This window comes from Cercospora kikuchii, assembly GCF_019650295.1.
Source record: "Cercospora kikuchii DNA, contig_00008, whole genome shotgun sequence".
NCBI lineage: Eukaryota > Fungi > Ascomycota > Dothideomycetes > Mycosphaerellales > Mycosphaerellaceae > Cercospora > Cercospora kikuchii.
In genome coordinates, this window is record NW_025408589.1 from 1,058,986 (window position 1) to 1,071,360 (window position 12,375).

The 12,375-nt window shown below is 53.2% G+C and overlaps 5 protein-coding genes across 5 annotated transcripts; 4 read left to right on the plus strand and 1 right to left on the minus strand.

Moving 5' to 3' along the window:
• Positions 1-2,828: 2,828 nt before the first annotated feature.
• Positions 2,829-3,984, plus strand: CKM354_001161300 (uncharacterized protein; the record flags this gene model as incomplete). Its single annotated transcript, XM_044807111.1, has 4 exons — positions 2,829-2,839; positions 3,177-3,446; positions 3,583-3,733; positions 3,823-3,984. The coding sequence occupies 4 exons, from the start codon at positions 2,829-2,831 to the stop codon at positions 3,982-3,984; spliced, it is 594 nt and encodes a 197-aa protein (XP_044663046.1).
• An 898-nt stretch (positions 3,985-4,882) lies between these two features.
• CKM354_001161400 (uncharacterized protein) lies at positions 4,883-5,836 on the plus strand (the record flags this gene model as incomplete). Its single annotated transcript, XM_044807112.1, has 1 exon — positions 4,883-5,836. The coding sequence occupies one exon, from the start codon at positions 4,883-4,885 to the stop codon at positions 5,834-5,836; it is 954 nt and encodes a 317-aa protein (XP_044663047.1).
• A 598-nt stretch (positions 5,837-6,434) lies between these two features.
• Positions 6,435-7,327, plus strand: CKM354_001161500 (uncharacterized protein; the record flags this gene model as incomplete). The annotated part of the gene is made up of 4 exons (XM_044807113.1): positions 6,435-6,540; positions 6,594-6,628; positions 6,687-6,749; positions 6,818-7,327. 4 exons carry the CDS (start codon positions 6,435-6,437, stop codon positions 7,325-7,327), a joined length of 714 nt encoding a protein of 237 aa, XP_044663048.1.
• A 927-nt stretch (positions 7,328-8,254) lies between these two features.
• CKM354_001161600 (uncharacterized protein) lies at positions 8,255-9,975 on the plus strand (the record flags this gene model as incomplete). The annotated part of the gene is made up of 2 exons (XM_044807114.1): positions 8,255-8,681; positions 8,735-9,975. The coding sequence occupies 2 exons, from the start codon at positions 8,255-8,257 to the stop codon at positions 9,973-9,975; spliced, it is 1,668 nt and encodes a 555-aa protein (XP_044663049.1).
• A 513-nt stretch (positions 9,976-10,488) lies between these two features.
• Positions 10,489-11,370, minus strand: CKM354_001161700 (uncharacterized protein; the record flags this gene model as incomplete). The annotated part of the gene is made up of 1 exon (XM_044807115.1): positions 10,489-11,370. One exon carries the CDS (start codon positions 11,368-11,370, stop codon positions 10,489-10,491), a length of 882 nt encoding a protein of 293 aa, XP_044663050.1.
• Positions 11,371-12,375: the final 1,005 nt, after the last annotated feature.

Here is a 12,375-nt window from a genome sequence, read left to right on the forward strand (position 1 = left end):
TAGTATGAAATGAAAGGTCGCTATTGTTTATCGTGCTGAATGTTTCTCTGCTTCCATTATTCTGGGCGTTTCGCTTTCTGTGCTGTCTTAAGGAAGAAAACGTTGCGTGGAATTGCACCGGCATGCCGAAGGTCGGCCGGGGTTGGGTAACTTCCTTTGCTACCATACAATACTTCGTTGGCACCTGCGATGATTCGTGTTTCAACTGGCCACATTGCAGTGTCAATACGCTTTGACGCCTCTGCCATAGAGCACTTCGTTTACGCCTGCAGTGATTCGTCTTTTGGAATGCCAGATTGCAAGTTCCAGTATGCTTTCCCTCACCCATTGGCAGCAGACGCTTTGTGTCTCTCTGAATGGCTACCCATCGATGCTTCCCAGTGTAACTCGGCTGATGAGTTTTCGACAACCTTTCAACGGAGCCATGGATGTGAAGATGCCACCTCTCTGCTGGCAGTCTGCGAGCACAAAAGGCGCTCTCTTCCCTCGTTTCTCCTCTTCTTCTTCTTCATCGATCTCGAATCCATAGTGACGCCTTGGTGCCCTCAAAAGCCCTTGTACTCACTGACCATCGCACATTCAGATTGATCGGAGCTCACCATACTTGTTCGGCAATATGGCTGGTACTCCTTCTCGCGTGGATGTCGCTCACGAGTTTTCTCGTTTGCGTCTTTCACCGAGCAGGGCCCAGGAGCTCCTCGAGGATGCTGACACCACTGGAGTGCCGGAAGGCGGTCTGATGGTGTTCCAGCCACACCTCTCGTTGGAGGAGTGGCAGTGGCAGCGCTACTGCGCCATTCCGGCTGACTGCCTGAGAGGGACGGTCCCGCCGTTCTTCTTTGGCCGCAAGGCGACTGCTGCGCGAGCAGCGGCCGCTGAGCAAAATTCTTCTTCCGCCGATGTCGTGAGAGGTCACACTCACGCACATCCTTCTTCTTCTTCGTGAGCAGGGGCCGTCCTCCCCCTGCTCACACCTGAGAATACCTTTCGCCATGCTACGCCGCGACCAAGGTTACATACTAGAGATCTCTCTCTAGGGAAAGCCCGGGTGAGGCACTATCCACCCAAGACACTCCTTTCTTGACCTTACATTCGCTTCCGACGTCCTTACTCTCTCTAATGCCCCCCATCGACCGTTGCCCAGTAGGGTGGCTTTCGGAGGAGAGCAGCGTGGTGTCTTTGCGACACTGCGTTTCTGTGAGAGTATGTCCCCGCTGTCATCCGTTGCGGCGTCGTTTCTCCGCCAGTTGTCTGGCTGGAGCGGCGTCGCGACTCCCGTCGTATCGAATTGCAATGCGCGAGCCCGCTCAGAGGCAGCCTCCATGCTTGCCATTTCTCCGTCTGAGATGCACGAACGATGCCGCTCAGTGCACCCACGCTCCAGAGAATCTGTCTGAGCTGACCGCTGAGAGTGCACTTCTGCCACGCGTCGCTCCGTCTGGCGTGGGCGTGCAGAGCCAACAAGAGTGCTGACGCTCCTGCGCAACTATCGTCGCGATTCCTCGAAGCACGAGGTCGTCCTGCCTGTCTCTGTGGATCTCACCAGCTTCACGCCACCTGGAGTCGTGACGCCTCCGAGCAGTCCTGTGCATGACTTTCGGAGACATCACTGTTCGCGTCTCTCTCTTCGTCCACTGGGCCCATTCCAAGCCACCTAGAGTCGCGAAGGATCGACGCTGGCACAATGCCAGACTGCAGAAGCACTTGAAGCCTAGGAAGTCTTTTTCGGAGCGTTCGCCAACAGCCTTGCCATCTGATGCTCCGACCTTGCTAATGATCTCTGTGTCGGCCTCTCAGAGAACGCATTCAGACGTTGCGAGTAGGTCAGTCTCCCCGTACTGCTATCACTGGTCTACACGACTGGATTTGGGATCCGGCCAGCGACTGGAGTAAGCCACAGTCTACGTCGTCATTCTTCGAAGGGAGTCGAGTTTCCAGCATTCGCTTGCGAGGGACTCTCACTCCCGCTCTGCTCGCGCCTTTCTCTTCCAGACTCTGAGGACAAGACTGGGTTCAAGCCAACGAAGGCGAGCATGGGCTATACCTGCCTGGCTGTGCCCAAGAAGAGGGATTCGAAGGGACTGCGGACCACGCGTGTAGTAGATGCACTCTGGGCTATGCGGTCTCGCTCTCGATCGCTCTCACATCTGGCGTGCCAGTTCATGTTCCATCGAAGCATTGGGCGTGCCGACGAGGATTGTGGAAGCACTACGATTTGACCTCTTGCCTCTGATTGCATCTCATTAGCCGTGCAAATGGCGATGCTGTACCGCCAGAGTCGTCTTTGAGCCTTGAGATGGAGAAACTCGATAGTTCGTGTTCTTGCGTGTTTCTACGCGGTTTTCGAGAACGATGCTGTCGTATGTTCTTACGCTGCAGTGGCTCGAGCATGACTGGTAGGCAGAGATATCGGGAGGTCTGGGTAACCCGACGCTCCATTTGTCGTGAGAGCACTGTGCCGTCAAGTGTTTTGACGGAAAGCTGGAGACTTTGCCATCTGTTCCTGAGAATGCCGTGCAAATGCGTGGAAATTAGTACTTGACATCTTGGAACGAGATACTTGCCTGGTCTTCCTGGGCTCAGGATCTATCACAGCACAATTTTAGGCGTGACCATAATTGATTTCCATAGAATGCCCACTCTGTCGCAGCCTCTTTTGACGCGTCTCAGAAAGGAGTACGCAGACAGTGTAGAGATTCCTCGAAAAAAGAAAATTGGCACTTCCTTCACAATTTCACTCACATAGATAGTTCCAAAATGAGAGCAGAGATAGAGAGCGATCCAGTGCACGATCACAATCCCATGCAACTGAGCATGCATTCAGCAAAATGTTCATGTTGTTCGTAGCGGGATGGAAACTGTGGAGGAGCTGCATGCGAGTGCCTGAGGCATCTGTGGAAAAATCCACGCCAAGCCTCGTGCGCTCGAAATGGGCTGTGTCGACACACGACTTGCACTTCGCTTGACCTCAGCGACGACTGCTCTCGCACCCACCCCGACCATCCACCACCCAGCGACGTCAAGATGTAAGTACGGCCACGAATGCGTACAATACACCTGGACGCTCCCCGATCGCCGCCACCACCGCGCACCCCCGGCCTCGAGAAACGCCCTCCGCACGCACCGGCAAAACGCAGTCTCGAAAGACTCTTGTACTGACACAATGGCTCCTGTAGGGTCAACCTCCGCACCCAGAAGCGCCTGGCGGCCTCCGTCACTGGTGCCGGAAAGCGCAAGATCTGGCTCGACCCAAATGAGGTCAACGAGATCTCCAACGCCAACTCCCGTCAGACGATCCGCAAGCTGCTCGCAGATGGCCTCATCATCCGCAAGCCAGTGACCATGCACTCGCGTGCCCGCGCCCGAGAGCTCACCGCTGCCCGCCGAATTGGACGTCACCGTGGTTTCGGTAAGAGGAAGGGTACTGCCGACGCTCGTATGCCAACGTAAGTTTGCACCGATTATGGGAGAGACAATGTGGGGTGGTTCAATGAGAAACGTGCAAAAGAAGGAGGATTAGTGTGAAAGCGAGAAGAGAAACAATTGTTTGGATGCATCGGGACAATTGCTGACAATGCGCAGCCAAGTCATGTGGATGCGCCGTCTTCGTGTCCTCCGCCGTCTGTTGGTCAAGTACCGTGCCGCCGGCAAGATCGACAAGCACCTTTACCACGAGCTCTACCACTTGAGCAAGGGTAACACCTTCAAGCACAAGCGTGCTCTTGTTGAGCATGTAAGTAGGACCCGAGGCATCCATGACGAGCTCGTCACGTGCTCTCCATCCACAAACGTCGAATCGCAAACTGACGGTGCTCGCTACAGATTCACAAGGCCAAGGCCGAGAAGCAGCGTGAGGAGAAGCTCAAGGCAGAGATGGACGCCAAGCGTGCGAAGACCAAGGCTGCCCGCGAGCGGAGACAAGAGCGCATCACTGCCAAGCGCAACGCACTTGCTGGCGAGGACGAGGAGCCTGCCGCTCAATAGACGCATACCCAGCAGAGTCTTTATCGAATGTCACGAAGCATGCCACAGATCATCAGAAGAGGGTCACCAAGGACGGGCAACATGGGTACGCCCTAGGCCAAACTATGAGTGGTATCATCATGGGGTTATTCGGGCGTGCTGTTACTTGCTGTGGATGGTGCTTGGGCGCTTTACGTGTCGCGTCGAGGGCATGATGCGTGTACTTGAGGCGGTACAATTTGAAAGCCTTGAAAAGAAGTTCACGATTCCAGATCCTCACGCTCACGTTTCTCCACCGTACGGCCCTCAATGAGATACTGACTGGCATTATTGACTCTGCGAATATGTCGCTCGTTCCCGCGACAGCTCGGTGCCTGTGCGCACAACCTTTGCCATGACTTCGGGCTCAGCAGTTCCGCAACATACTAACTGACATCTTACACCTGCTTCTATCAGTCAATCGCACGAAACACCTCCACATACCGACATACGCGATGTCCATCCCATTTGAAGCTGGAACATCGCGCCAGAGCTTTGTGCCTCGATAATTGCGTCTGGCTGCAGAATTTCAATCTGTGTAGCAGATTACAAGACGCACCTGCCTTCTCGCCGTACGCCTGGCGAACATCATTCCTAGCTCAACACTTCCACGTCAATCTCTCAATCAAAACACATCACCAGATCCGTTGCACGTCACCAATCTGCGCCGTTTGAGAAGGGGGTCGAGTGGCGCCCAGACCGATTACGATGTGGAGCCGGTCTAGATCCGCCCTTGCGCCTTCCACGCGGTCAACACATTTCGACTCACCGCGACTACCTTGGAAGTGAAAGGTCCTGCTCCGGTGGCAGGGGATGTCTTCGCCAAATATAGAAGGTTGAGGACATTTCATCACAACATCGAGATTCCAACTCCTTCGCAATGGCCGCTTACTACACCTTTGAGGATCTCTCTGGGGGAAGTGCTGGAGACAAGAAGACTGATAACCCATATCACGATCTCATTGAATCTTGTTCGAACGACCGAGCTCAAATACAGAAGCGCTACGAGAATCATCGAGTAAATCGAAATGGTCAACAGAAAGAAAAGCTACTAGCTGCAGACTTCCCAGGTGTGACCATCGATGAAATTCTGGCCAAGCTGGAAAATCCTCAGCAGAATCCAGGCTATGAAGATCCAAGACACTGTCTCGTCTTCTGGGCAAGACCGACTGAGCACGTCAAGGCCATGGTGGCAGAAATCCAGCAAGCATTGAAGAAACTGGCTCCAAGCCTGTGGCTCATGCCGCGGACAAACCTTCACATGACAGCACTCGAGGTGACGCACTCTTTGACCGAGCCTGAGATCGAAGCACTGGTAGCACAAATTCGACCACACGCGGAGAGCATTACCGACTTCACCTACGACCACAGATGCAGATTGGTGAAGCCCATGGTGAGCTTCGATGCCCAGGCTCTGGCACTTTCCTGGCTTCCAGCTTCGAATGAGCCTACACAAGGAGACAGAGGTGCCGAGGCTGATGACTATACTTATCACCACCTTCGCCGAGATCTCTTCAGTCTTGTCTCTGGAACAGGTGTGAAGGTTGCCAGTAGATACGTGATCCCTTCTGCCCACTTGACTATCGGACGATTCATCACCAAGTCGGACTTCGAGACGCAGGACGGGAGCGTGGACAGGGAGAAGGTTGCTCGGCTTATAGAGGAAATTGACAAGATCAATGGCTGGTTGAAGGGAAAATACTGGCCGAAGGAGAATGAAGATGCGGAGGCAGGTAGTGAGTGGGTTGTCGGCGAAGAGAGAGGTCTGGATTTCAGGAAGGGTCAGTTATGGTATGGAGCCGGTGAGACTGTAAGGCTTGGGAAGGGATTTTGAAGATCTCGTGTGCCCTTCGTGAACGACAGCAGAGTACGATAAAGTAGACGTAATCTGATAGAGAAGCCAGTAGCAAATCTCGACATTGGTATCTCGGCGAACTTGCTCGCCTCCATGAAACTCACCGAGATTTTGACAGAAAATTGAAGACCAATTTCAAAACGATCACAAGTGAGCATCCTTCGGGATCATTTGCCGATCATGCCGCCTGCCCTTGCAAGCTGAGCAATTCGCAGCTTCCAATTGGCTCTCTAGCATCTTCCATACATGCCACCCACCACCATGTGTCCGCATCGAAAAGAGCATCATCACGACAGGCGGGGATGTCGAAGACGTAATCCACCTCTAGCTATTCGTCGTGAAACCTTGCAGACCTTCCTTTCCTCCCAGGTCATGACGCCGAGAGGACAAGTACGAAAGAAGCTGCACAGTTGAGAGTTTCTTCCTGTCTATCTGATCCGTCTCGACTAGCCAACCTTCTTTTCAAGACTTGGTCGGCTTCTTTTATCTGATCTAGCAGGCCCGCAGTTCATCGCGTACAGAATTGACGACATCTTGAACAGAGAACACGAAACCTCAGAGGAAGAAGAGAAGCAGTATGGCGACACGACGAGATGGCACAGCTGAGGAGGAGCCTCTGTTGGGCGAAAGAGGAGATGCAAGCTTGCCGGAGGGCAAGCCACTATACTACAACTTCGTGCTCGGTAGGATTTGCTTCCTCTTCCGACCATCATCGACGAGCTGACCATGGCATCAGGTACGGCCGTCGTAGCACAGGCAGGAGCTTGGATTGTATGCATTGCCCGCAGTGTCAAACATGAGGCAATGACAGCTGACTGATCATACACAGATCGCAGCGATAGTATGGGGAGCTGTCTTCTCAAATGACCTGATCCTCTTCTCAGCACACCCAGTACGCCATGTCCCCTTCATGTCCTATGAACGCCTCATTACACAGCAATACTGACGACCACTGACCAGCTCCTCAACTCCGCCGCCTTCCTCTTCCTCATTCAAGGCATCCTCGTCCTCCAACCGACTCACACCGCCGCCCAAAAGAAACAAGGCACCTACACGCACGCAGCCCTCAACGATGTCGGAATCCTCGCAGCCATCGCAGGCCTCGTTGTCATCGAGTATAACAAGTTCGACCACAACGGCACACACTTCGAGTCTCCTCACGCGATTTTGGGACTCGTAACATATATCCTGGTTGCGCTGCAGGCTCTCGTGGGATTCACGCAGTACTTCACTCCGGGGTTGTATGGGAGTGTGGATAATGCGAAGTCGCTATACAAGTATCATCGAGTGGGAGGCTACATCACGACAGTGTTCATGTTGGCCACCATCTGTGCGGCCACGTACACTACATTCAACGTGAATGTTTTGCAGATCCAGCTGTGGGCTGTGGTCGTCGCGAGTGTCTTGGTGGTGCTCGGTGTGGCGAGTAGGATACGTTTGGCCAAGTTCGGGTGGTTGGCTGGAAAATAGAGGCTGACGAAGATACCAAGAGCATGAGAACAGGGCGGCATCTTTGTGCAGGCATATGAGCTTCCTGGCGCTTGTTACACAGAGCCCATGTCTCGTCAGATTGCAAGGTCCGATGCGCTTCGGAGCCGAAAAAGAAGAGTGGCACGCTGGCCACACTCAGGAGTTGCTAATGAGCTTCGATGTATTGACACGATTCATGCAGCATATGGAGTTGGGCGTCGCTTCGAGTCCTCGTCTCGTCTCGTTTGACGAGCCATGTAGTTGACAGAACTGATCCATGAGAGCGTCTTCCATGATCAGGCCAAGATTCATCAAGACCATCGTGACCGGATCTTTGAGCATCCGCAATTGGTACATGAGGGAGATTGGCGTGCCCCTCTTGGATTGTGCATCCTTTCACTATTGATATCGAAAGCTTGGACCGGAGCTATCGAACGGGTAGCTTTTGACCGAAGCCCCGATAGCGGTATGAATCTTGGTAAGCTTGATAGTGATACTGCGTCGTCCCAAAACATTCCCAGCATGGGGCGCATGATTTTTCGCCACGCTGTCTACCGAGCGTCAATCGTGGCTTAATCCGCAGGCTTGCATACTGCTGTTTCAGAATCTGCAGTCAGACAGCATCGTATCAGCGAAAGGGAAGGCATCACCACTTGTGCAAAGTCCCAGAAACCATTTTGAGTTTTGCTGGGCCGCAAGCCTACCGCACGTCATCCCCTCGGTTGGCCGAATCCTTCGACTGGGCGCTGGGCGCTGAGCATGACTCTGCATCTTCATCATGTTGTCCGCCATGAACGCGACTACCTAAACCTGAGGACAAGACGAAGAACCAGCTGGCAGTCCTGCCAGGCTGTGCAGGTCAGCAAATAAACAACTCTCACCCGAGCATGGATCATAGTCCGCAAACCTGGGACGCGTCTTTCGGAGATGGGAGACGATCTCGCTTTCATCAGCTATTCCACTGAGCGGCACGTCGATGCAGGAACCCTAAGCCGCATTCGCTCGCACGCACAACAATCTGTACAAGACCAGAAGTGGTCTAAAAAGGCCAAGAAGGCGAAGAGAGATGCTTCTGAGAACGCAGCAAAGGATGCTGCCAATCGACCTTCCCGGCCTGAGTTTCTACAGCTTATTTTTGATAAGAAGTCTGGAAAGGAAGTCAAGCGACCAAACACCACAAGAAACCAGTCAACCAAATCGGTAGCGCGGCGAAAGAAGGCTCAGGATGAGATTGAGCGACGCGTTGTGAAACGAGAGTCACATTCTCTCAGCGCGTCTCCGGCCGAGAGACCGGATCCGTTTGCTGCATTTCCTGTTGAGATCGACGAGAGGTTTATGAATCTCTTCTATGGTTGTACGTGAAGATCCTTTATCAGTATTGTAAGAGGCAGAGCTAATCAGCGGCAGACTCTCGGAGCTGGAAATGGCAGAATCAAGATCATACCTACCTTTTCAAAGAAACTATGTGGAGCCCGGTACTGGCGCACAGCTTCCTCGCCATTGCTAACCATGTCTGGGCGCAAGATGAAGCTCGAAGCATACTTCATGAGGATCAGACCATGATGCACATCTCGCAACAGCTCCCTCAACTTGACCGCCTTGCCCCTGAGGCTCGAAGCGAGATGGCATGCGCCTTAATGTGGTCTATTATCCGACTTGCCACGATGAAGGTCAATTCTGGTCAGCTGGACGAATCGATGATGCATCTCAATGCTTTGGCCTTGATTGATCGAGAAGACTGGGAGCACAGTAAATTCGCGCCACATTATCAATCGGCAATGGCTAGTCTGCTGCTCGCAAATTTCCATCAAGCTGGAAAGGTGAAGCCGCTTCTGCATATGCCCTTTGGATCTATGGCGACCAACGCCGTGGACGATGTTGAAGCTGATGGGTATGAGGTACCGGACGCAGCGCTGATGCTTCAGTGGGAAATCTCTGGATTTGTGCCGCCAAGAGTTACCGACGCTCTTCTGGGCTTGACGGCACTGTATAATATCTGCGGCGCGGAGAGTGGTACGAAGGATGAGTCTGTGCCACATATGCATTCGGGGCAGAAGGCCAGTCAGGCTGTCAAGATTGCACTTCGGCTCGCTCGTTACTCTACGCCTGCTTCGAGTCCGGCTGATGCGGGATATGACTGGATAGCAGATTTTCAGGAATGTGTTCGCCTGACTGGACTTCTATGGACATGGACCTTCGGCCGTAAAGTCCTCCAGAACACCGAAGCGATAGTTTCTACTCAGAAGCACATCTCCGCAACGCTGACGCCTGCCCTGCTACGGAAAGTGTTGGATGAGTGCGGCAACACGAAAGCGATGAGCGATCTGCTTGTCTGGATGTTGATTGTGTGCGGATCTGCCACGTCTTCGATTAGAGGTCGTCAAGAGTACGCCAATTTGGTGCGAGCCATTTTACCAGGAGCAACGAATACCTCTTATGGTCAGATCAGACTTTTGGGAACTAAGTTACCATGGATTGAACTTTCGAGTGATTCTCCCACTGAGGACTTCTGGCATCTGGTCTGCTCGGAAAGCTCGGTGGTGGAGGTCGATGATACTCCGGAAGAGGATAGTAATGCGGCACCACCACTGCTTGGGTATGCGACTTTGGTCTCGAGATCACGGAACTCACCGCCCGAGAATGGGTGAGATTGAGGCTAGGAGACATGTTCAGTGGAAGAATTTCGATACTGTGACGGCCAAGTGGTCGTGACCACCAGCTTTGTGTCGGCAAATGGCACATCTTGTCGATTTTGACAGCCATGCTGTTCGACCTCCGCCTGGATCAAGTAGCTGGAGCTCATTGGTATGAATCAGCCCGCAGGAAACACACTGTGGTTCGGCAGAGGCGACCATGAATGAACTGCTGTGCCGATATCTAGATTGCTGGGCAGTGCCGGATACAAGGAGGCTTGAACCGTAGCCCTACGGCCTGCGAGCGAAACAGAAGCAGGAGGCATTCACGACACACGTCCTGATGACTGACAACCCCACATTTTGCAACAAGGACAACGATACAAACAGATGAAGAGTGAGGAAAGTCACTTCGCGCCGACGAATGTGTTTCCCGGAAGAAGGCTTGTGAAGATATCATAAACCGCAGAGAGTATAGTTTTTGAAGCATGCAATTTGGGAATGCATCAGAGCTACTCTCGTCTCGTCTCAACGAATCCCATACCCATGCTCCACACAGTACTCTTTACACCCCTTCCAAACACAAACACACCAATTCTCCACTCGTGGATCAACTTCCCTATCCTCGTGCTCCCTCCCCACCATCTCCTCAATCATCTCCTCATCCCAAAACATTTCAATCTCATCCTGCTCACGTATCTGACGAATATGCTTCTTGACCAGATGATCTTTATCAGGATGAGACGCAAACGGCCAGCGATCTCTATCGACCCGATTTCGGTGATATTTGGGAGGACGTGGCCAGCGTTGTGCTTCGATGTATAATTGCTTCTTTGTCATGATTGTGGGTTTGATTTCGTGTTGGAGGGGGGATTCTGCGTTGGGCATGACGGTGTAGGCAGGCAAGGTGATTTTAATGTACTTGGTGGGGGGCCAAGTGTCCCAGTGGGGTTGATTGAGTTGGCCGAGTTTGATGTGGCGGTGGCCGTAGTACTTTTCGCTGTGTTTGCGGGTCCGGTTGTGGGCTTTGGAGGGGGAGCGGAGGTCTTGGAAGGGGGTTGTGGGGTTTCGGCCTGCTGTGGCGTAGGCGAGGTGGTCGGAGGGGAGGGGATCGGTGTCGTGAAGGGGATTGTGATGCAGAGGATGGGTTGCGTGTGTGGAAGGGTTTGAGTAGATGTCTGAGCCTGGGTGGAAGGCGAAGTTGGCGGGTTCGTGAAGAAACTCGGACTCGTTGCACGAGGTTATGGGGTCATCGGAGCTGAGAGAGATGACATCTTCGTCTCGGCTGAAGCCATTGCCCTCCGAGATGTCAACGACTTCGAAATCATCTTCGGTTGCCTGTTGCTGATGGGCCGCAAGCCATGAGCGTGTCCAGCTCAAGCTGTGATTGAAACGTGCAAGAGCGTCCATATTTGACACACTCGAGAAGTGTGGTTTCTGATGTGACAGGAGAATAAGTGAAAAGCGACATCTGTTATACCATTTTGTGGAAGCCTCTATGGGGCTGTGGGGGCCTAGCTCAGTGGGTGCGGTGTCCGAAAAGGCAACACCATTGTGACAGACCCCCAGATGTCTCCTCTCGTCACTGTGTTCTTTGGCTTTGGACTGTCTTGCTTTTCAATCATTTGTCTTCATTGGTCCAAGATGTAAGAGTCACTTCTCACGAGGCATTGCTGCTGCGCCTACTCGGCTACTACTCGTCACACGCCGGCAGCCTGACTCTTGGTCCAGTCCTTCGGCCTTTGGTTGCTCTGAGCTGACTCTCGACAGTACATCAGGTCTTGCATCAAGTGAAGTCGTCTTTGTCAGGTCGATAGTAGCAGTGTCCTGCCTTATACATTTCGGTTGCTATTCTTCCTCGGACGGCACAGCGGAAGGCTTGGTGGCTAGGCAGCAGCCGGCGTGGGATGGGAGAAAAGTCAACTTCAAAATCGGGGCCATGTTGGCTTGTCCATCACCGCTGTCGTGGAGACGCGCTCAGGCAACGCAAGTTGCGTTGTCCAGACAAGATACAATGCATCGCGACGCGCAACGCGTCAGAAGATGTCGTAGTCCGACGTGCGGCCTCAGGTCGAAATCTTGGCGGTAAACTGGGGTTTCATCTCGGACCTGACCTCCGTACAAATCACGGCCATTCATCTGCACCTTGACTCGCGCTTAGCCACGCGAATGGAGCGAATCTGGTATCGCGGCAACCACCAACCCTGTCTGGCGGCTGGATAGCGTGGGGCATTCGCTGAGTCTCTTGTTCCTCGACGGACTTTCTTGCGTGCTGTACACCCACAATCACGCTCGGCCACGCGACCTCCAGCTACGCCCTCACACGACCCACGAGTCGACGTACGAGTATATCAGCGATTGTCTGCCCTGTGAATTCCATCCTGCGCCTTCTAGACAGCGGTCCCAGCCTCGAGC